General features: G+C 36.9%; 1 protein-coding gene across 1 annotated transcript in view; it reads left to right on the top strand.

Moving 5' to 3' along the window:
* AP3B1 (adaptor related protein complex 3 subunit beta 1) overlaps nucleotides 1-24270 on the top strand; it is a 452161-nt gene that overhangs the window by 410865 nt on the left and 17026 nt on the right. Inside the window, exons 24-25 of the mRNA XM_007943446.1 lie at nucleotides 5038-5122; nucleotides 22526-22623. Coding sequence (XP_007941637.1) covers nucleotides 5038-5122; nucleotides 22526-22623 — 183 coding nt within the window. The remainder of the gene's footprint in view (nucleotides 1-5037; nucleotides 5123-22525; nucleotides 22624-24270) is intronic.

Raw genomic sequence — 24270 nt, 5'->3', positions numbered from 1 at the left:
CCACTCCTCGGAAGGAAGATGGGGCAATCTACTTCCTTAGTGATACTGCCTTGGAAACCCAAGGAGGGGTCGCTATGAGTTGGGTCCGACTCGACGGCACATAACAACAACAACAACAACAGCCTTCACTAAGTCTATGAAATATCAATCAAAAAGACCCAAACCAAATCTACTGCCATTGAGACAATGGTACATTAAGCTTATTGTTATTGTTTTATGCCATCATCTCTGTCATGGTTAGCATCAAATTACAAATCATACTTATTAAAAAAGCCTTAGAACGGTGACAGTCTGTTAGATTAGAAGTGTGCTTGCAAAATATAACTACATCTGACAAGATGTACACAGAGTGTTCTTGTTGTTAGGTACTGTTGGGTCAATTCAAACTCATAGTGACCCTGTGTACAACAGAACAAAACACTGCACTGCCCTGCACCATGCTCACGGTCCCTGCTATACTTGAGCCCATCATTGCAGCCACTGTGTCAGTCCATCTCGTTAAGGGTTTTCCCATTTTTCTCTGACAATCCACTTTACCAAGCATGATATCCATCTCCAGGGACTGGTTCTTTCTGACCACATAACCAAAGTAGCTGAGAGGAAATCTGGCCATTCTTATTTCCAAGGAACATTCTGGCTACACTTCTTCAGGATGGATTTATTTGTTCTTCTGGCAGTCCATGGTATTTTCAATATTCTTCACCAACACCACAGTTCAAAGGCATCATTTCTTCTTCAGTCTTTCATATTCATTGTCCACCTTTCACATGCGTATAAGGCAATTGAAAATACCATGGTATGTGTTGTTGTTGTTGTTATGTGCCGTAGAGTCAGCCTGGACTCACAGTGACCCCTCCTTGGGTTTCCAAGGCAGTATCACTACAGAAATAGATTGTCCAACCTTCCTTCTGAGGAGTGGCTGGTGGGTTTGAACCGCCAGCCTTCTGGTTAACAGTCAAGTACCTCAGGCACTATGCTACCAGAACTCCTTTAGGAGCACCTTAATCTTCAAAGTGGTATCTTTGCTCTTTTACACTTTAAAAAGGTCTTTTGCAGCAGATTTGCCTAGTGCAATAGACATCTGACTTCCTGACTGCTGCTTCCATGAGTGTTGATTGTGGGTCCAAGTAAAATGAAATCTTTGACAACTTCAATCTTTCCTCTCTTTTTCATGAAGTTGCTTACTGGTCCATTTGTAAGGGTTTTTGTTTTCTTTATGTTGAGGTATAATCTATACTGAAGATTGTAGTCTTTGATCTTCATCCATACATGCTTCAAGTCCTCTTTACTTTCAGCTTGCAAGGTTGTGTCATCTGCATATTGCAGGTTGTTAATGAGTGTTCCTCCAACCCTGATGCTGCGTTCTTCTTCATTTAGTCCAGTTTCTTGGATTATTTGTTCAGCATACAGATTGAATAAGTATGGTGAAAGGATGCAACCCTGACCCACCCCCTTGTTCTGTTTGAACAACAGCCTCTTGGTCTCAATATACAGGTTCCTCATGAGTACAATTAAGTGTTCTGGAATTCCCATTCTTTGCAGTGTTATCCATAATTTGTTATTATCCACACAGTCAAATGCCTTTGCATAGTTAATAAAACACAGGTAAACATCTTCCTGGTATTCTTTGCTTTCAGCTAAGATCCATCTGACATCAGAAGTGATATCCCTCATGTCATGTCCTCTTCTGAATCCAGCTTTCATTTCTGGAAGTTGCCTGTCAGTGAACTGCTACAGCCACTTTTAATTATCTTCAGCAAGATTTTACTTGGCTGTGATATTAATGATAGTGTTCAGTAATTTCCACGTTTTGTGGGATCACCTTTCTTTGGAATGGGTACAGATGTGTTTCTCTTTCAGTTAATTGGCCAGGTAGTTATCTTCCAAATTTCCTGACATAGATGAGTAAGTGCCTCCAGAGCTCCATCCGTTTGTAGAAACATCTCAATGGGTATTCTGTCAATTCCTGGAGCCTTGTTGTTGGTTTTTTTTTTTTTTTTTTTTGCCAATTCCTTCTTTGTAGCTTGGACTTCTTCCTTCAATACTATTGGTTCTTGATGATATGCTACCTCCTGAAATGACTGAACATCAACCAATTCTTTTTTGTATAGTGACTATTCCTTCCATCTTCTTTTGATGCTTCTTGCATTGTTCAGTATTCTGCCCATAGTATCCTTTAATACTGCAATTCAAGGTTATATTTTTTTCTTCAGTTCTTTCAGCTTGAGAAATACCAAGCATGTTCTTTCCATTTGGTTTTCTAACTCCAAGTCTTTGCACATTTCATTATAATACTTTACTTTGTCTTCTCAAGACACCCTTTGAAATCTTCTGTCTAGCTCTTTTAATTCAACATTTCTCCCTTTAACTTTAGTTACTCTCTGTTCAAGAGCAAGTTTCAGATTCTCTTCTGACATCCATTGTGGTATTTTCTTCCATGCCAGTCTTTCGAATGACCTTTTGCTTTCTTCATGTATGATGTTCTTGATGTCATCCCACAACTCGTCTGGTCTTCAGTTACTGGTGTTCAGTCCATCAAATCTGTTCTTCAGATGGTCTCTAAATTCAGATGGAACATAATCAAGGTCATATTTTGACTTTTGTGGACTTGTTTTAATTTTCTTCAGCTTCAACTTGAACTTGCATATGAGCAATTGATGGTCTGTTCTGTAGTCAGCTGTAGTCTTGTTTTGACTAAATATACTGAGCTTCTCCATTGCTTCTTTCCACAGTTATAGTCAGTTTGATTTCCATGTATTCCATCTGTCAAGGGACTAGTGTATAGTCGCCCTTTATGTTGTTAAAGAAAGGTATTTGCGATGAATAAGTCATTGGTCTTGCAAAATACTATCATGCGATCTGTGTCATTTTTATCACCAAGGCCATAATTTCCAACTACCAATGGTGCAGCTTTGTTTCCAACTTTCACATTCCAATCACTAGCAATAGTCTGTGCATCTTGATTGCATGTTTGGTCAATTTTGGACTCTGTAAGTTGGTAAAAATCTTCAGTTTCTTCATATTTTGCTTTGGTGATTGGTGCATAAATTTGAATAATAGTTGTATTAACTGGTCTTCCTTGTAGACATAGGGATATTATTCTATCACTGAAAGCATTGTACTTCAGGATGGAACAATACAGAATAGATAAAGATAAATAGAAAGGTACCACATAATTTGACTGCAGTTATACTCAAGTCTTTGACCAAAGTAGAAATCAGAGGTGGATAGTTTCTCTTTAAATGTATTGACCGTACCCTAGCAGTTGCCATGGAGGTGATTCCAACTCAAGGAGACCCCATGTGTATCAGAGTAGAATGTGCTCCATAGAGTTTTCAGTAGCTGATTTTTCAGAAGTAGATTGCCAGACCTTCTTCTGAGGTGCCTCTGAGGGGACTTGAACTTCCAAACTTTTGATTAGGTGAGTGCATTAACCATTTGCATCATGTAGGAATTCCATATACATATATATATGAATACATGTATATATAGTGTGTGTGTGTGTGTATGAATACATCTAAGATCCTCAGATTATTCTAATATATAGCCAGAAATTGAAACCATAATCAGAGTGAAATTATTTGTTTTTGTATAAATAAGTTGTAACTTAAGTTTTATCATTATTGGCTGAAAAACCCCAGTATTTCTAAATTGATATAATTCTTTCCCATAGTTGGTAAGTTGATAGATGAAGCTTCAGAAATTCCAAATCTGTAGTCATTTGATTATTTTTTTAACTCATTCTAATCTAGTACTAAATTTTTCTGTAGTGATTCATTGAATAATGCAATTAGATTTTTCATTTTGGTTTCCATAATGCTAGTTCTCTTGGCTAGTTTCTGAGCACAGCAACTTAATTTTTTCTCCCATCTTTGCTTTAATTTGCATTTTTAAATTGTGGGGGTGTTTTCCTAGTGAAAATTTGGAAACTTCAAGAGCAAAGTGATCAGCATAAAATTACTGGTATAAAAGATGTTTATAATGTTTGAAGCCTAGTAAATTGGGAAAGTTTACTAAATTAGTTATGAATTTGGATACTTCTTATGGCCTTTCTGCTGTATATTTGAGATGATTATGTAGAAATTGTCTAAAACTTACTTTTACTATCTAGAGTAAGTAATTCCATAGTTTTGAGTTTATATTCTCTTCTATCTTCCAAAGTTCATTAGAGTTGTTCTAAACAGGCAGTTTATTTATTTTTTTCTCACCTTCAGTGCCCATAAAGACAATATTTTAAAACATGAAATCTCTCGGGAAAAGATGTGTTTCTGAAGCAAATAGATATGATACGTTAATTGGCTTATGTGCAGAATTAAATTGTGAAAAAGAAAGCCTTGACACTTAGTTTCCCCAGGAAAGGGATCACAGCTCCATAATACTAGTGGTGGTGGGGCAGGGGGCAGATCAGGAAAAGAGATTAACCCAGCTTAAGAAATAGTATTAGATAAGGGAAAGGGATTGGGGTGGGCTGTTTCAGCTAGCCTCTCAAAGCCTTCTCCTAACTCACAGACTTAGCAATATTTACAAAACGAAGGCTGGGAGAGAAGAATCCAAAAAGCAGAATTTTTCATCACATGCAAAAAAAACTGGAATAGAGAGAAGGAGTAACAGGCCTAGGCCCCTCTGATTGTCTCTTGGGGGTCACCCATCAGCCTACCTCAGTATGATGCTGCGTAAAAGGGATACATGGGTTCTAACCTCTAAATAGGGAAGATCACAGCATCTAAACAGAAGTAATTTTATTTTTTATTCTTTTTAGCCATTTTAAACCAACAAAGAATAAAGTAAAATCCTGATGTTGTTGTTGTTGTTATGCGCCTGATGTAACTCCCCAAAAAAAGAAAAGAACGCTTTGAAAGAGAATAGTGAGGGCACTTTATAATTAGCTTTAATATTCTTTGAAAATTTTCTTACAAACTGTGATTAAATTTGACCGTTCTAACCAAACTACAAACATTATATAAATTTTCACTGTTCAACTTGCCATTTGTTTTTACATCGTCCATATTTTTATTTCTAAATTGCCTTATTTCCTAGAATCTCTTGAGCCTGAGGGGTCCATTACTGTTTCAATGGGTATTGACTTTTGTGATTCTACTCAGACTGCCAGTTTCCAGTTGTGGTAAGTTCAATTGTTCTTCTGTATTTTATATTACCTGTAGGAGATAACATCAAAAACTAGGCTTTGAACAGCTTTCTTTTTCTTTCTTTCCTTTTTTGAGAGAGACAAAACATTTAAACAAATGTATTTTCCTTTGACAAGTTTTGGACTGCCATGGAATAGTTGTAAAAATTATCTGCAATATATATATTTTTAGTATTTGTTACACAACTAGCCATTATAGTGTGCCATATGATTGAAATTCATAGTTTGTTCATTAAAGGAAGAAGCTACTGCTAAGTAATTTTAAATTTACTTCTACAATTTTGGAAAACTAATGAGACAATTTAGGAGAAATTCAAAAGCATATTATTATTGAATAGCTCTGAGAGGGTATCTTTTGAAACATCTTATCTGTTATCATGAGCTTCTTAAATGGAGTATTATTGATTGTGTCAGTATCTAAAACCCATACTTTTTTTTTTTCTTTTTTTCACTTTAATTTAGAAACTGCTTTGATAAGAATTGAAAGAGAACAATCATGCAGTTGACAAAGGTTTCAGACCTGGATGCTATTCTAAAGTATTAAGATAGGGTTTTGTCATTGTTACTGGTTTTTTTCTAGAAGATGAGGTTTCTACTGAATTTTACTTATATTCTAAACATTTATATAATGTTTCATATACTTCTGATGAAATCCAGAGGCTGTTAACAAGTTAGTACAGAGGTATATTCATGCACCTATGAGAATTATTTTCTAACTCTTTTATTTTTTAATATATTTTTCTGGTCTAGGATATGATTTGATATTTTGACTTGAAGTTGCTTTGTTTTTAGTCTAAAGAGATTTAAGATATTTTATTTATCTAAATTATAGCCAACTTAGAATATAATTTGTTATGATTGAAAATCTCCAAGTTTAGGAAACAAGCCCTTTTAAGTAAATTTACAGATTAAATATCATGAACTTTGCATTTTCATATACTTTTTCATTGTACCAGCAATTTGAGCCCAGAATCACACCATTTATTGCTGAGATCCTGCAGTGATGAATATAAGCAGTGTAGCATAACACATTGATTTTATGCAGATCATCACCTTCATGTTCTGGGAGGTCTGCTGTATTAGTGATATATAAAAACTGATTACTTTTCCCAACATTGCCTAGTAATTGTTTATTATTTTTTTATTAGACAAACAACACAGATCAATATTACTGAACACCAGACTGTGAGTAACATCACTCTAAATAGATTTGCCTCCAACACCAGAGGTATATTCATTTTAATGATTTGGACAATGTGAGCTCAATGACAAAGCTCATGCACCAAGTTTGACCAAAATTAAGAACTAAAAAAAAAAAAAAAATTTTTTTCTTATCAATTTTTATAAAGAACCTTTTATATTTCTGTATCATGATTTTTTTTTTATTATTTGCATTACGAAGATTTAGACAGGTTTGTATTTTATCTTTCATAATTTACTAAGTTCTTCCAGGGATAAATTTGTAGGCAGTGTTTAATTTTATCTTATGTTGAGGAGTGCATGTGAACAATTTTTTTTCAATTTCTCTTAAATTAATTATAAGAAAATGATAAATTTATTTTACATAGATAATAGTCATAGCTAATACAAGCACATCAATGTTTTTCTTATGTATATATTCTTTATTTTCTGAAATTTCTATTGTGTAGGTATAAATTATTTATTTCAGATCTTACTAAATATTTTCTTGAGCATGAAAGCATGTAAGATCAAAAATTATTCATTTATGTTTTCCAAAAAGAGCACTTTGTCTTACATCAAATATAATTGATCCTGAAGCAGTGTAATCACAATTACTCACTTTCTTAATTAGCCTGCCCAAAATCAGAAAATGGAAACCGATCGACAGTGTTTAAATCAATAGCTTCATAGTAGTGCTGGTGGGGGTAGGGAGATAGTGGTAATGAGTAGATCAATTGGTCTTAGATGCCAATCACTGACTGTGCGTTTTGCATAGTAAATAGCACATTTTGCTTAGTGATGTGCTGTATTAGTCTTGGTAGCTCAATAAAGGCAAAAAAAAAAAAAAAGTGTAAGAAGGCTGATATTTATTTTTTTCCCTCAAAATACATTATGCAAATTGGTACATAAAATTATGGGTAATAAGAGCATATTTGATAAGAAACCTTCAGAAATGGTAAGAATATGGTCTATAAGACTTTTAGGTACATTTCTATCTATTAAAGAAAAGAAACTAGAGTAATTTGATCCTCCTTTAGCCTTTTGATTAATACTGTGACATTCTATTCCATATATATATTCCATATATGGAAGAAATGATGAAGTTAAAAGAGCTGAACAGAAGATTTCAAACAAGACAGAAGATGAAGTAGTATAATGAAATATGCAAAGACCTAGAATTAGAAAATCAGAAGGGAAGAATATACTTGGCATTTCTCAAGCCAAAAGAACTGAAGGAAAAAAATCAAACATCCAGTTGCAATACTGAAGGATTCTAGAGGCAAACATTGAACAATGCAAAAAGCATCAAAAGAAGATGGGAGTCACTATACCAAAAAGAATTGGTCAATATCCAGCCATTTCAGGAAGTAACATATGATCAAGAACCAGTGGTACTGAAGGAAGAAGTCCAAGCTAAACTAAAAGCGTTGACAAAACACAAGGCTCCAAGACTTGACAGAATACCAATTGGAAATGTTTCAACAAATAAATGCAGCACTGGAACCACTGAATCATCTATGCCGAGAAATTTTGAAGACAACTATCTAGTCAGCTAACTGGAAGAGATCCATATTCATGTCTATTTCAAGGAAAAGTGATCCAAAGGAATACAGAAATTATTTTAAAATATCATTAATAATTCTTCAGCTAGAACCCAGCTGAATGGTGGCTCTTTATGGAGCTGTGACAGGAATGGGGGGACAGAATGATTGAAGTGACCTCAAAGGGGACTGGCAGCACCCCCAGCTGTACTAGTCACACCAGGCTCCCAGAGTCTCTGACTCTCACCCAATCCCCCCTCCCCATATGTCCCAAATGGTTCTCCCCGGGGAAATTGGCCTGGACAGAAACAAAGGTTTCCTGCCAATTGAGTTTCTGTCTCATTGCAAAAGGAAAAAAAAAGAATAAAACTTACAGAAAAAGAAAATTATCACTAATATCACGTGCAAGCAAAATTATGCTGAAGATAACTCAAAAACAGTTGCAGCAGTACATCAACAGGAAACTGCCATAAATTCAAGCCAGATTAAGAAGAGAATGTGGAATGAGTGACATCATTGCTAATGTCTAATGGATATTGGCAGAAAGTAAAGAATACCAAAAGGATGTTTACCTGTACTTTATTGACTGTGCAAAGGCATTCAACTATATGAATCATAACATATTATGGTAACATTGCAAAGAGTGGAAATTCTAGAACACTTAATACGGAACCTGTACATAGACCAAGAGCCAGTGGTTCAAACAGAACAAGGGGATATGGTGTAGTTTGAAATCAGGAAAGTTGTGCATCAGGGTTGTATCCTTTTACTGTGCTTATTCAATCTATATGCTGAGCAAACAATCTGAGAAGCTGGACTGTATGAAGAAGAACATGGCATCTGGTTTGGAGGAAGATTCATTAACAGCCTACAATATGTAGATGATACAACCTTGCTTGCTGAAAGCAAAGAGGACTTGATGCTTACTGATGAAGATCAAAGACTATAGCTTTCAGTATGGATTACACCTCAACATAAAGAAAACAAAAATCCTTACAACTGGACCTATAAGCAACATCATGATAAAAAGAGAAACAAGTGAAGTTGTCAAGGATTTCATTTTACTTTGGGACCACAATCAACGCCCATAGACACACCAGTTGAGAAATCAAATGACTCCCTATGCTCCATCTCCATTGGGCAAATCTGCTGCAGAAAACCTCTTGAAAATGTGAAAAAGCTAAGATGTCACTTTGAGGTCTGAGGTGTGCCTGACCCGCAACATAGTAACTTCATTCACCTCATATGCATACAAAATCTGGACAATAAATAAGGAAGACTACAGAAGAAAGATGCCTTTGAATTATGGTGTTGGAGAAGAATATTGAATATATCAAGAACTGCCAAAAGAAAGAATAAATCTTTGGCAAAGTATAGGCAGAATGCTCCTTAGAAGGGAAGATAGTGAGACTTTGTCTCACATATTTTGCATATGTTACCAGGAGACACCAGTCCCTAGACCCTGGAGGAGGGCATCATGCTTGGTAAAGTCTCAGAAAAAAAGAGAAAAACCCTTAATGAGATAGACTGACACAGTGACTACAACATTGTGCTCAAGCATAGCAACAATTGTGAGGATGCCACAGGTCCAGACAGTGTTTTGTTCTGTTGTGCATGGGGTCGCTATGTGTTGGAATCAACTTGACAAGACCTAATAACAACAATGATCTAGTTATATCATTATAGAATACTTATGGATAAGCATTAATGTTGTTTTTTGCTTTGCTGTAAATTGCCATCAAATTAATTTCTTGCTAAAATATATTGAGATTAAAAATCTATCTATCTATAATGTATTAAGCAGTATAAAAAATAATACTCTAACTTGCCTCAAGTAGAGAACTGAACACTTCTCTTTTTGCTCAGAAATCCATTACAAAGACAGAAAATATATTCTTTAGAAAAGAATGAGTCCTGTACAGCACTAAAAAAAAAACCCAAGAAATATCAGCTGACCAGAAATTGTGAAGATTTATTGGCAGTTAGAAAGAAAATGAGAATAGATAAATAACAACAGAGAATATTAAAAACTACAGGGCAAAAAACTCATAGGAGAAAAGTAATATAATGGTAAGAACAAATCTGGCAAAATATCATGCACATGGTAAACAAAAGAAAGGTAAAGGCCATTAGGGTAATTAAAGAACTACTTCTGAACTGAATGTACCAGCAACATACACATTTTTTAATCTTAGACCTAAGAATCATCCTGTAAAGAAAGTGAACTACTTGTCTGGAAAGGACTTTTGGTGTGGATGTGGTAGCCTAAGAAAGCAACAGGGTTTGAGGTTGCAAGAAGAAGGCAGGGACGGGCAGAGGTTAAGTGAGATGCAGTTCTATCCAAGAGGGAGTATTTGAAGTCCTCTACCACTACAGTAAAGTCGACCTTATTATCTGTCAGTGGGGAGAAAAGAGCATCTCCTATCTCTGCCAACTTCATGTCCATGTAGCCAGTTTTTGTTTCACCTACTTATCAAAAAATTCCAGTCAGCCTACTGAGAGAGAAGAAACCCATAGTAATATAATTACTAACATTTTCCAAGCACTTGCAGTGTGCTAGGCACTATTTTAAACACATATGTTATGTGAATCTATTTAATTCTAACAACAATCATATGAAAGAAGTATTATTATTACCCACACTCTACAGATGAGAAAACTGAGACACAGGAAATTTTAAAACTTGTTCCAAAGTCTCATAGCTGATAGTAGTAGAACCTACTGTGTGCATTAATTCAGCCTAGTGTTTTACTAGAAATATAAATGGACAGCATAGGATTACAAAACTTTGAGAGAAAGCAACACCTTAAAAGAGAAGTGTCTAGATGAATACAAAGGCCTAATGACTATAAAGGGAACAGATCATTAGAAAAAGAGAAAAGAGGTATCTTTAAAGATCGTAACTAACATCATCTGATTCAAGAGAACATGACATCCATAAGGCAACAGTGCTTGCTATGAAAAGGGAACAATTAGAAAATTTCAAAAGTATTCTTGGAAATTTACTAATATAATTGCCAAAAGAAACTCAATAGATTCATAATAGAATGGCCACAGCTAAATAATGATTTAATGTCTGGAAGAGAGAGTCAAGGAAATCGACCTGAATAGACAGCAAAAAGGCAAAGAGATGGAAAATATGAGAGAAAGGTAGGAGAATCAATTCATTTAGTAGGCAATCTGAAAGGAAAGAAAAGAAACAATGTAGGGAAGAAACTTTTTAGAAGAAAATTTTCCCTGTAAAAGAAATGTATGTAGTTTGACATTAAAAGGACCCATCAAAGGCCCAACAGTATGAATATGATTTAAAAAAAAAAAAAAAAAAGCACATCCTGGTGAAATTTTTTATAAGGAGTAATCCACCCTAATACTTTCCGCAGAGGAGAAACAATCAAGATCAAGAATGAGAATGAAATCGGATTTCTTATCAATACTGTCATCAATATTAGATGCCAAAGGCAAAGAACAAGACCTTTAAAGTTTTGAGGAAAGCAAATAGACATTTTTCATACAAGCAAAGATTTGATCAGTTTATCATCCACAGACCCTTTCTGAAAGAATTACTCAAAGATATACTGGAGTACAGTTTAGGAATTCTGAGACAGAAAAATAGAATTAAAAAAATAGTGGGCAAAGAATTTCACCTACAAAGTCTATCAGTATGAGAAAATAATTAACATATAATGTGAAAAAAAATTAATAATAATAAACTGGAAGGAAAATCCTAACACTGGCAAATGTGAGAAGGAATGGTTCTTGTCATGTTTGGCAAGGGGACTGATTCATGGCAAAAAGAAGTTTAAATATGACTTTAAAGTTTTAAAGGTAAACACTAAAATAATGTAAATATGTTATAATTTCTAAATAACCCACCCAGTGACTCCTTCCAAGTATGATCTGGTGATCTGCTTCCATAAAGGTTACAGCCAAGAAAATTCTATGGAATGTAGAACAAAATTCAAAGTCATAAAAAAGACCATACTTGGTGAACCCCTGCAAAAAGGGCAAGGAGGCCACATGTTCTGACCTCCTCTAACCCCGGAAAAGGAAGACAGAGTCACCATCAATAACCCAAGGCCTATTCCTGCCAGGCCAGACATGCTGCCTCCCTCCAGCCCTTTCTCCAACTGTTCCTCCCAAAGCACCCACCACCTCTCCTCTGGGTTTGATAATTCACTGCAGTGGCCACACAGAACTCACAGATTACGGGGTTTATTAGGGAAGCACCAGGCTACAATTCAAGTTCAGGAAGAATGCTCAGTCTCTCTCCCAGCCCACCGTCCCTCAGCCAACAATCTCTCACAGTCTCTCTCCCAGCAGTGCGTGTCCCTCGATGTCTCACTCAGCAATGCATGTCTCCTGCATCTCTTTCCCAGCAGTGTGTGTCTCGGGAGTGCATGTCTCTTTCAGCAGCACGTCTTCCTCAACCAGCAGTCAGAGAGAGTTCTGCCTCTAGGAGGCCTCCTTTTGAGCTTGGCAGAGCAGACAAACTAGCCAATCATAGCATCAGAACTCTAAGCACCTGAGAGAGAGTGGGAACCTCCCAGAACATTGTTTTGTGCCACTCCCAACAGAAATACTCCAGGTGGACAACTTTAGCAATCAGGAGCTCCTCAGTTGCTCATAACGATTCCCACCTTGGAGTTTATAAAGACTTACGGGTAGAAAAGCCACACTAAGTAATTTACTACACTGCAACCCCCAAGACTGTGGCCCTTAGACACTCTTCAAACCTGGAACTGAACCCACTCCCACAGAACACCTCTCCACCAGGAAACAGGCAGGCCTATAAAGTGAACAGGAACAGCCATGAGGAACATGTGCCTCAGAAGAATCAACCATTAATGCAGCCTTTGCTCAAAAACAAAATTCAGAAGGCAGGGTGGGGCAGGAAAGATGGGCAGATGGAAAGGAGGAACCTCGGGAGGAAGTGGGAAGCGAGCTGTTACATTGATGGAATTGCAACTAATATCATAAAACAAATTGCGTATAAATTGTTGAATGGGAAACAAATTTGCTCTGTAAACTTTCACTGAAACCATAGTACTCACTGCCATCAAGTCGACTCGGACTCATAGCAACCCTCTTTGGGTTCCTGAGGCAGTCAATCTTTATGGAAGTAGATTGCCCAATCTTCCTTCCAAGGAGTGGCTAATGGGTTTGAACTGCCAGCCTGCTGGTTAGCAGTCAAACACCTTAGGCACTATACCACCAGAGCTCCTTCAAACCACAATAGAACATTAAAAAATAATAAGGTCAGAATAAAAAATCATTTCTTTGACCAAAAAAAAAAAAAAAAAACTGTGGAGCAGTTCTTCTCTGTCACAAGGGGTCGCTCTGAGTCACAACTGACTCGACAGCACATAACAACAGCAACAGAGGAAGGAAGCAAAGGAGTAATTAACTTGGTCAGTTTAGTAGAGTGGGAAAATGAAAAGATCGTGTTTGTTGTTATGTGCTGTCGAGTCAGACGCAACTCATAGCGACCCCTCCTTGGGTTTCCGAGGCAGTATCACTACAGAAGTAGATTACCCCACCTTCCTTCCTAGGAGTGGCTGGTGGGTTTGTACCGCCAATCTTCTGGTTAGCAGTCAAGTGCCTTAGGCACTATGCTACCAGAGCTCCCAAGATGATGATAAATAGAAAATAAAGATGGCTTGAAGGGGCCACACATACTAGTTTCACAATTCATGTCAGTGCATTAAACTACACTTTTATTAAACAGGTAGAAAACAAAATTCATCCTATGTTACTTATAAGATTCACTTCTAAAAGAGAATGGCAAGGCAAAGTTAAAGATAGAAATGTATATCAGGAATGGTAACAAAAATAAAGCAGGTACTGTAATAGTAATACTAGAAGAAATTTTTAAAAAAGCACTTCAGGTTAAAGAAAACCAGAAAATAAAATATTTCCTATTTATTACAGCCAGCCTTCCAAGAAAGTGTAATATTTATAAACCTTTAAACAACATAGTTTACTTGCATGTGAAGCAAAAACTAATACAGATACTGGGAGAAACTGGCCAAATCATTGCCAAAAAATATTTTAACAGACACATCAGAAATTGACAAATAGAATAGATAGGTAGGTTGGTAGAGAGACAGATGTATGCAGATGTATCAACTTCAGACTACAATTTTTCAATAAATCCATTATCAAGTTTAACAACAATATGCAAAGAATTATGTTTCCTGAGTACAGAAAATACATATTAAAAAATAAAAAGCATATACCCAAAGAAAACAAAAATTTGTGGACTAATATGATTAAAGAATGATGAAAACACACATAAAGGAGTTAGAAAGGAAAAAAGTGATAAATACTGAGCTCTTCTAAATTACAGAAGAATACTAGGTATAACTATGCCAGTAAATTTTAATTTCTAAATGAAATGAGTGGTTTACTAGAAAATATAAATTAGGAATAAAAAAAAAAAGGTGAAATTGTATCAGAATTCAAAAAATAAGTAATACCTACATCATTTAAGGAGTTCTGATGGTGCTCTGGTTAAAGCACTGGGCTGCTAACCAAAAGGTCAGTGGTTTGAACCCACCAGCTGCTCCATGGGAGAAAGATGAAAGTCACACTATAAGTCGGGATTGACTGGATAGCAGTGGGTTTGGTTTTGGTTTGAGTATATCATTTAAACCTTACCGGAACAGAAGAAAAAGAGGAAAACATCCCATGTCATTCTGTAAGACTAAACCAAAAAAAAAAAACTCGCTGTTTGTCAAGTCAGATCCGACTCTTAGCGAACATTCCTTGGGTTTTTGAGGCAGTATCTCTACAGAAGTAGATTGCCCGATCTTCCTTCTGATGAGTGGCTGGTGGGTTTGAACTGCCAGCCTTCTGGTTAGCAGTCAGATGATGTCTTAGGTACTACACCACCAAAGCTTCCTCTGTAAGGCTAGTGTCACCTTAATTTAAAGTCACAAGAAGATAACATATGACTGAACACACCAGTTGGAGTTGTAAATTCAAATGATTTCTGGGCCATACAAGTGACTTATAACCAAATGAAACATCAGAAACATTTTGTTTTAAATCAGAAAAACAAAAACAAGGTTACCTACTTTTAACACTGTATTTTACATTATAATGGAAATTCTAGCCAGTGCAGAAAGACAAGTAACAAGAGTAAGAGATATAGATTCTAGAAAGGAAGGAACAAAATTATCATTTTTATTCAATATCATTATCAACTCAGAAAGTCTTAGAATCACCAAAATACTTATTATTAAACTAATGTGTTTAGATAGATGGTCAAATCAGATGAAAATCTGTAACATTTTTGTGTGCTAGGAATTGCCAGATTTTAAAACATGAATAAAATTATTCTATTTATAAGAACAACAAGAGGAATGAACATACAAGAAATATATAAAACCCGTGTGCGGGGGAAAAAAGGGAAATTTCTGTGAAGGTCATAAAAAAGATACAAATAAAAGAAGAAATATACTCTGTTCCTAAATGGGACACAGTATGGTATTTGCAATGAATAAGTCTTTAGTCTTGCAAATTCTATCATGCAATCTCTGGCATCACTTCTTTCTCCAATGCTCTATTTTCCAACTGCTGGTTCTCCTTTGTTTCCAACTTCAACATTCCAATCACCAGTAATTATTAATGCATCTTGATTGCATGTTTGATCAACTTCAGACTACAGAAGTTGGTAAAAATCTTCAGTTACTTCATCTTTGGCATTAGTGGTTGGTGCGTGAATTTGAATAATAGTAGTATTAACTGGTCCTCCTTGTAGGCGTATGGACATTACCCTATCTCTGACAGCATTGTACTTCAAAATAGATGTTGCAACTTGTCTTTTTGATGATGAAAGTGACACCACTCCTCTTCAATCTGTCATTCCTAGCATAGTAGACCATGTGATTGTCAGATTCAAAATGACTAATATCAGTCCATTTCAGCTCATTAATACCTAGGATATCACATTTTATGCATTCCATTTCATTTTTGATGACTTCCAATTTTCCTAGATTAATATTTCATACATTCCATGTTCTGATTATTAATGGATGTTTACAGCTGTTTCTTCTCATTTTGGGTCTTGCAAATGAAGATCCCAAAAGCTTTACTCCATCTTCATCATTAGGGCAGCTCTTCCTTGAGGAGACAGCTCTTAGCCCATTGTATTTTGAGTGCCTTCCTGGGGGGCTCATCTTCCAACACTATATCAGATAGTGTTCCACTGCAATTTGCAGAATTTTCACTGGCCCGTTTTTTTTGGAAGTAGATCACCAGGTCTTCCTACTGTTTGTTAGTCTGGAAGTTTCGCTGAAACCTGCCCACCATAGGTGACTCTGCTGGTATTTGAAATACCAGTGACATACCTTCCAGCATCACAGAAACACACAAGCTACTATAGTGCAACAGACTGACAGATGAGTAGGGTTTTATTGACTATGCAAAGGCATTCACCTGTTTGGATCATAACAAATTATAGATAATATTGTGAAGAATGGGAATTCTAGAACATTTAATTGTGCTCATGAAGAACCTGTACATAGACCAAAGAGGCTGTTGTTCAAACAGTATATGGGAATACAGTATATGGGAATACTGAATGGTTTAAAATCAGGAAGGGTATGTGTCAGGGTATCCTTTCGCCATACTTACTCAGTCTGTATGTTGAGCAAATAATCCAAGAAGGTGGACTAGATGAAGAGGAACACAGCATCAGGATTGGAGGAAGACTTATTAACAACCTGCAATATGCAGATGACACAACCTTGCTTGTTGAAAGTGGAGATGACTTGAAGCACTAACTGATGAAGATCAAAGACCTCCTTCAGTATGGATTACACCTCAACATAAAGAAAACAGAAGTCCTCACAACTGGACAAGTAAGCAAAATAGAGAAAAGACTAAAGTTGTCAAGGATTTCATTTTACTTGGATCTACAGTCAATGCCCATGGAAGCAGCAGTCAGAAAATCAAACGACATATTGCACTGGGCAAATCTGCTGGGAAAAAAAAACCTCTTGCAGAGATGTCACTTTCAGGGCTCAGGTGCACCTGACCCAAGCCGTGGTATTTTCAGTCACCATGTAAGCATACAAAAGCTGGACAATGAATGTTGTTGTTATGTGCTGTCAAGTCTATTCCAATTCTGTGTACAACAGAATGAAACACTGCCCAATCCAGACAATGAATAAGGAAGACCAAAGAAAAACTGATGCATTTAAACTGTGATGTTTGCAAAGAATATGGAATATAGCATGGCCTGCCAAACAAACAAACAAATCTGCTTGGAGGAAGTAACTGCCAGAATGCACCTTAGAAGCAAGGATGACAAGATTTCATCTCACGTACTTTAGACATGTTATCTCAAGATATCAGTAGAGTGTCAGCAAAGAGGAGGATACCCTCAGTGAGACAGACTGACACAGTGGCTGCAACAGTGGGCTCATGCAAGGCAATGATTGTGAGGATGGTCCAGGACTGAGCAGTGTTTCATTGTGTTGTGCATGGACTCACAGCCATCTTGATGGCACCTACCAACAACATTCTACCTCAAATTAAACTTCAAATTCAGTGTGATTCTAGGCTAAATTTTAGCAGACCTTTTTGTGGCACTACACAAATTACTAAAATTCAACTACCAAACCCACTGCTGTTACGTTGATTCTGACTCATAGCAACCCCCATTGGGTTTCCAAGGCAGTACATCTTTACAGAAGTAGATTGCCCCATCTTCCTTCTGCAGAGTGGCTGGTGGGTTTAGACCACCAACCTCTGGTTAATAGTCAGAAACCTTTGGCACTGAGCCACCAGGGCTTCTTTAAATAGAATGTCTGAGAAAAGTCAAAAACAAACTTTTGGTTTTTTTAAGTTGTGATTTGAGTGAAAGTTTACAGAGCAAATTCATTGTCCATATAGCAGTTCACTTATACTTTGTCTCATGACATTGACCACAATTTCCCACAATGCAACAGCTCTCTTCCCACTTCCTCCCCATAATTACCTCTTGCCTGTATCCTTCCCTCCCATACACTCCTGCCCCCCAAGCTGTCCTCCTGTGCATACACAGCCCTTCTATTCTCGCATGATTGATCTCTCCAAGGAGTATATCTACCTAAGGTAAATGTTAAATGTTCAGCTCATATGTCTGTCTCTGAAGGGCAACTAGGCCACAGTCTCAGGGGTTCCATCAGGCTCTATCAGACCAGCAAACCTATACCTCATTGAACTGCCTTGTGCATCCCACTTTGGAGAACATTGATTTATTTAGTGATTTGAAAATGATAATTTTTATTTATCACTAAATTAGTTCATATTTATCTATGTACATTTGTGTGTATATTATATCTTCTATTTCAATGTGATCATATCTACTTCAGCTCCTCTCTGTACTACTCTGAATACTTTCAAACTCATGTACAGCTCTGACTGTATAAATAATTTCCAATTATCTGCTGAATATCTCTTCCTGGCTCATTCAGTGATACTCAAAATATGATATGGCTAAAGTCAAATTGTTTTGCCTAAGCCCTGAAACTACTCTTTTTCAGCATTAGAAAGTTTAGAGTCTCTTCCTGCCACCCATCACCAGGTCTGTCCCCTCTAATTCTAGAATACCATCAAATACCCTTTCTTCTCCTTTCTCAGTGCTACCTGCCCACCCAAGGGAAAGCATTATATAATGGAATAAACCCCAGCTTTGTGATCAGGTAGGCCTGGGTTCAAATTTCAGCACTGCCGCTTACTAGCTGTAAGATCTTGGGTGTATTGTTTAACATCTTACCAGTAAATTTGGGGTAACAGAAGCTATGTAAACATACAGTAAATGCTAAAATCCCTGCCTAGACTATTGAATTAGACTCCTGACTGATCTACCTCACACTGCTACCAGAATTTCTAAGGTACCTAAGAGATCATTAACTTTTTCAAGTCAAAAGCCTGTAGTAGTTCCCCATTGCTTACAGGAGAACATCAAAACACCTTTGCTTATTTACATAAGTAACCAAAAACCCACTGCCATCAAGTTGATTCCAACTCTAATGCAGCACTAGGAGGAGGCAGCTCTTCACTTGTCATATTTTGAGGTCTTCTAACCTGAGAGGTTCATCTTCTGGCACTGTATCAGACAGTGTTTCACTGCTATTCCTAAGGTTTTTAGTGGCCAGTTTTTCCAGAAGTAAATGACCCCATAGTTCTTCCAAGTCTGTCTTAGTCTGGAAGCTCCACTGAAACCTGTCCACCATGGGTGACCCTGCTGGTATTTGAAATACTAGGACATAGCCTCTAGCCTCACAGCAACACACAAGCCACCACAGTCTGACAAACTGACAGACGAGATATAGCACTTAGCATTCTATTAATCACAGTTTAACTCTCTTTCTCTCTTAGGGAGCTTCAAGGACCAATCTCATTTCTCTTTACGTCCTCAGAATCTCATGTAGTACATAGGATCAGAGTTCTGTTCAGTACATATTTATTGAATTAATAAACAGATTGAATTTATTGGTTTTCCTTAGTCCATGTATGAAAAATTCAAAACATTTGTTTTTTCAATCTTGCTCCTACCATGTTCCAAAATATATATATGTAAAACAGCTTACAGGAATATAATACATAGTAACATAAAAAAATAAAACTAGATGTGGTGGTTAAGTTTGTGTGTCAACTTGGCTGGGCCTGATTGAGTGGCTGGGCAGCTGAATGCAATTATTCTCCATGGTGAGACTGGTAATTAACTCCATGGTGGAATCTATTGGAGCAGCTGAGTAGCTACTTTGGGTATGTGATCTGCTTTCTATATATAAGAAACAGGTTTGGGACCAAGTCTCTAGCTTATGGCACACATGAACCCTGCATGTGGTCATGTTGTTGTTCAGCAGCCTGCCATGCTCTGCCAACCTTGGGACTTTCCATGGACTTGAATTAATGGCCTGCCGTGTGGTTTGGTAACATCAGGACTGTGCCTTTTTACTTGTCAACCTGGGGCTTGTCAGTCTCAGCAGCCAGTAGCTGTCTGAGTGAAGAAAATCCTCCAGCTTCAGTGGGCCAGGAGCAGGAGGCAGAGCTGAAGCCCAAGGCTGAGGGACTTTCACCCAGCCCCTAGAGCCTGGCACTTTGAACTTGGACTTAAGGCCTCCAGACTGTAAGAGAATAAACTCTTGTTTGTTAAAGCCATCCCGTTTGTGGTATATTCCTTTCAGAGCAGCACTGGGTAACCAGAACACTAGATTTTATGTCCTTTCTTCATATTATATTATTTCTCTCTATTCCACCCTCCAATAGAGTCAAATATTTCTTAATCTAAATGTTTAGTACTTATTATCCATAATCTATGTCTCCCTAGTCACTTTGCCACTGACCATGAGAAAACATGAAAATTGAAGTCTGTTCAATTGAACTTTATAAAGGAACATATTGGCTCAATTATTCACTACCTCTTCATCATCACTCATTCTTCTTCAGTAGAATGTCAAAGCAGTACCTGGAGCTACAGTACCATATGACAGCCATGAAGATGAAAGCCAACACTCTAAGAATGGCTAGAAAACCTGGATCTGAAGGCTTCATTAAGCCATTGAGCCAACCATCGCTAATCCCGGACTTCTTATACACTGAAGAATAAACACACCTGTTACTGAAGAAACTATTATAGTTTGTGCTTATTTGCAGCCAAACATTCTTAATTGATATACTTTTCTACCTAACTTCAGACATCTCACAAAACAACTAACTTTAAAAAAAAAAAATTTAAGCACATCTGGATGCAGTTGGTCTCTCCTCCTCCAGAGCAAAGAAGAATGAAGAAAAACAAGGCACGTGGAAACAGTTAGTACAAGGGACTAATGGACCATGAGAAACTCAGCCTATATTACCAACAGACCAAAAATACTAGATAGTGCCTGACTACCACTGTCAGCTACTAGGAAAGAAATCACTGTAGGAGATACTGGATAGAGTGGGAGAAAATGTGCAAAAAAACTCAAAACCATAAAAAAAAAAACCAGGTAGTGGTTTGATAGAGGATGGGGAGACCCCTGAGACTGGGGCCCCAAGTTGCCTTTTAGGCCTGGAATTAAACTCACTGCCGTGGCTTCCAGCCAAACAATAGACAGGCATATAGGGTTAACATTTACACCAGGTAGATACATTCGTTACTTAGAGTGATCAATCGTGGGAGAACCAAAAAAACCAAACCCACTGCCATCGAGTCAATTCTGACTCATAGCGACCCCCACTGGGTTTTTAGGGTGGTAAATCTTTACGGAACCATATTGCCCAATCTTCCCTCCACAAAGTGGCTAGTGGGTTTGAACTGCCAACCTTCTGGTTAGCGGTCCAATGTTTTGCACCACCAGAGCTCCTTCATGGGAGATCAGAAAGGCTGTACTTGCACAGGTTGATAGCTCCAGGGCCAGGAATGCATAGGAAGGAAGGAAACAGGGAAGAGTTAACTACAGGGAGGAAGGGGGGAAGAAAGCTGTTATATTGTGGGGATTGCAGTCAATGTTATGAAACAAAATGTGTATGAACTGCTGTATGGAAAATAGATTTGCTCTGTAAACTTTCACCCAAATCACAATAAAAAGTGTTTATAGAATTTTGTTATTGTTGTTGTTATGTGCCGTCAAGTCGGACCCGACTCGTAGCGACCCCTCCTTGGGTTTCTGAGGCAGTATAACTATGGAAGTAGATTTCCCCATCTTCCTTCCGAGGAGTGGCTGGTGGGTTTGAACCGCCAGCCTTCTGGTTAGCAGTCAGGTGCCTTAGACACTATGCTACCAGAGAGCAGTTAATATTTTTTAATTGCTGTAATATCATGAGTTTTAAACTAAATAAATACAGTCAATATTGACCTAAGTACAAAGTTGTAATTTTAAATAATAGCTTTTAACACGTATCGATCCATAATTTTAATGAGTAAAGTACTAGAAAATAAAGAAGCACGGGTGGTGCAATGGTTAATTACTAGACTGCTAATCTAAAGGTCAGCAGTTCGAACCCCCCAGCCCTTCCAGCGGGAGATAAGACCTGCTGATCTGCATCCGTGACGGTTACAGCCTAGGGAAAACTATAGGACAGTTCTCTGTCCTGTGAGGTTGCTGTGCATCAGAATGGACTTGACAGCACACAGGAACAACTAGAAAATACAGGTTTATTTAAGAAACAAGTTTGCAGGTGAGATACTATTTTATTAGCATATACCTAAACAAAGTATGATCACGTCGTTTTATTCATCATGAAAAAACCATTCTTTTCAAGTAGGACTCAACATTTAAGGCTAAATCACTTCATTTTCTACACTGGGAGCATACAAACAGAAGATGACTTCTCTATCCCAGAGTACAGGACGTGCTGCTCTGGTAGCAGTTATATATACCTGTGCTGCTTGCCTATTTTTAAAAGTTCTCTATCAAATGCTATAATTTACTGTAAGTTGATATTTTTTGTGGAAAAAATAATTTTCTGTTTGGAATGGCACAGATGTGTTTCTCTGGAAATACTGTTGATCGAGAAATTTTGAAGCCTTATTTAGCTGTGATGTTTGAGCCAATGAGATACTGTAATTTATATGCTGGCATATGCTTTAATTTCATCTACTTAGCTACATAGTATTAAGAATATCTGTTTACTGAGCATTTAGTCAGCTAAATGCGTCAATGTGTTTTCTCCTTAGTACCAAGGATGATTGCTTCAGTGTTAGTATTCAGCCACCTGTTGGAGAACTGCTTTTACCTGTGGCCATGTCAGAGAAAGATTTTAAGAAAGAGCAAGGTGAGAGATTACTACAATTTACAAAAAATAATGTGTGCTCATTCCCCTGGCCAGACTCTAATTGAAATTACTATATATACACAGCCATGAACAGATGTCAGTGCACAGTCTTCCAGTTTTCTGCTAATTCTTTGCTTTTATAAAAGAACCTTAAAAGTATATGCCTGTCTACACTCCTGGCATACTTGAAAATGAATGAATGTGTCTTTAAAATAATAAATTACTTCTGAATCAACTGTTTAATCCTGGCAGTTGTATTTTATCAACCTGATAATACACTAATGTGTTTTGTATTAGTGAAAATGCTAGGAATTTGGGACCTACCAAAGTGCTACCACTATAAATGGTATGTTTCTGCATTTCCTTTCATTGTGCAACTCTTTTTCATGTACTAATGTATTTTTCCCTCCACACATTGAAGTGCCTTACCCTCCAAAATAAAGTCCTAATTATAGCAGAAAAATACCTCTGTTATTTTTACTTAATTCTATATTAAAGAAATGCTGTGTTGTCACAATGTATCAGAGCTGAAACATTTTTAAGTATTCCCATAAAAAGAAAAAATTTCCAGCATGGTGCAAGTAGTAATATCCTATAGTTGGCCCAGAGTCAAGCATAACTGTATTCTAATGAATATGAATGTTTTTTCTTATATGATTAAAGGGAAATAAGTCTGTCTGATTTTATTTGTGCAAGTTAAATACAACATTTATAAAATTCTAGGGCATACTGAAATGCCATAGTCAGGAATTTTTCATACTTTAAGTGAATCTAGGCTTTTAGTTTTTTTTTTTTTTTCTGGAGAGTGTTATCAAAGATTCCTCTATTTTGAGGTCATTAAGTTATATCTTCAAGCTTCCTTCTTGTCATTAGGTACCTGTGAGTCGATTTCAACTCATACCACAAAAAAATTATCTAAACTTAAGGAAAATGTCATGCTTCCTAGCATCATTGTAGTGTGAAGTTTTTCAGTTTTTGTTGTTGTTGTTTGTTTTTGCTATAACCCTTTGCTAGCCACAGTAACAAAAAGACATATTGTAAAAGAATCCCACAAAGAAAATCTCATACCAGACTATAGGAAAAAAATTTAAGAATCTCATACCAGATTGTGTCTAATTTTTAAGTGATAAACAAGAATAGTCAATTAAATCCTTCTTTGTATTTGTTTTTCGTGGATGTTGATGATTGCTATAGAAAAAGAAAACTATCCTTTTGGTTTTATTTTTCGACTGACAAATTGAATTGATTCTTGTATTTGCTGTTCTTACCCTTTGCTGGCTAAAGCCTGCCTCTGCTTTACACCTGCTCAGCAGACCAAGGTGAGTGGCACACGAGTGTCTAAACGAGGCTTTGGCACGTTTATTGTTAAGGGGATTTTCCTTTTTTTTGAAAATTGCAACTAAAGTATAGCTAAAGCAGCGATTATCATATACCCTTTCTTTCCCTCAGATTTATTTTCGTATACTTGATATTTCGATCCAATTTTCTGTGTTCTGCTGTGACAGGGATTTTTCCCTGACTAGCCATACAGAACCGTAAGTGCATGAAAGAGGTGCACTTGGAGAATAGCTGTGGTCCTCTGTGGAGCTGTTGCCAAAATTCCTTTTTCTTCTGCCATTTTACTTCTATGGTTGTTGATTATTTGTC

This window comes from Orycteropus afer, unplaced genomic scaffold (assembly GCF_000298275.1).
Source record: "Orycteropus afer afer isolate SDZICR_OR568_19922 unplaced genomic scaffold, OryAfe1.0 scaffold00107, whole genome shotgun sequence".
Lineage (NCBI taxonomy): Eukaryota > Metazoa > Chordata > Mammalia > Tubulidentata > Orycteropodidae > Orycteropus > Orycteropus afer.
The sequence above is the reverse complement of the archived record's forward strand: the minus strand, read 5'-3'. Positions and strand labels throughout refer to the sequence as shown.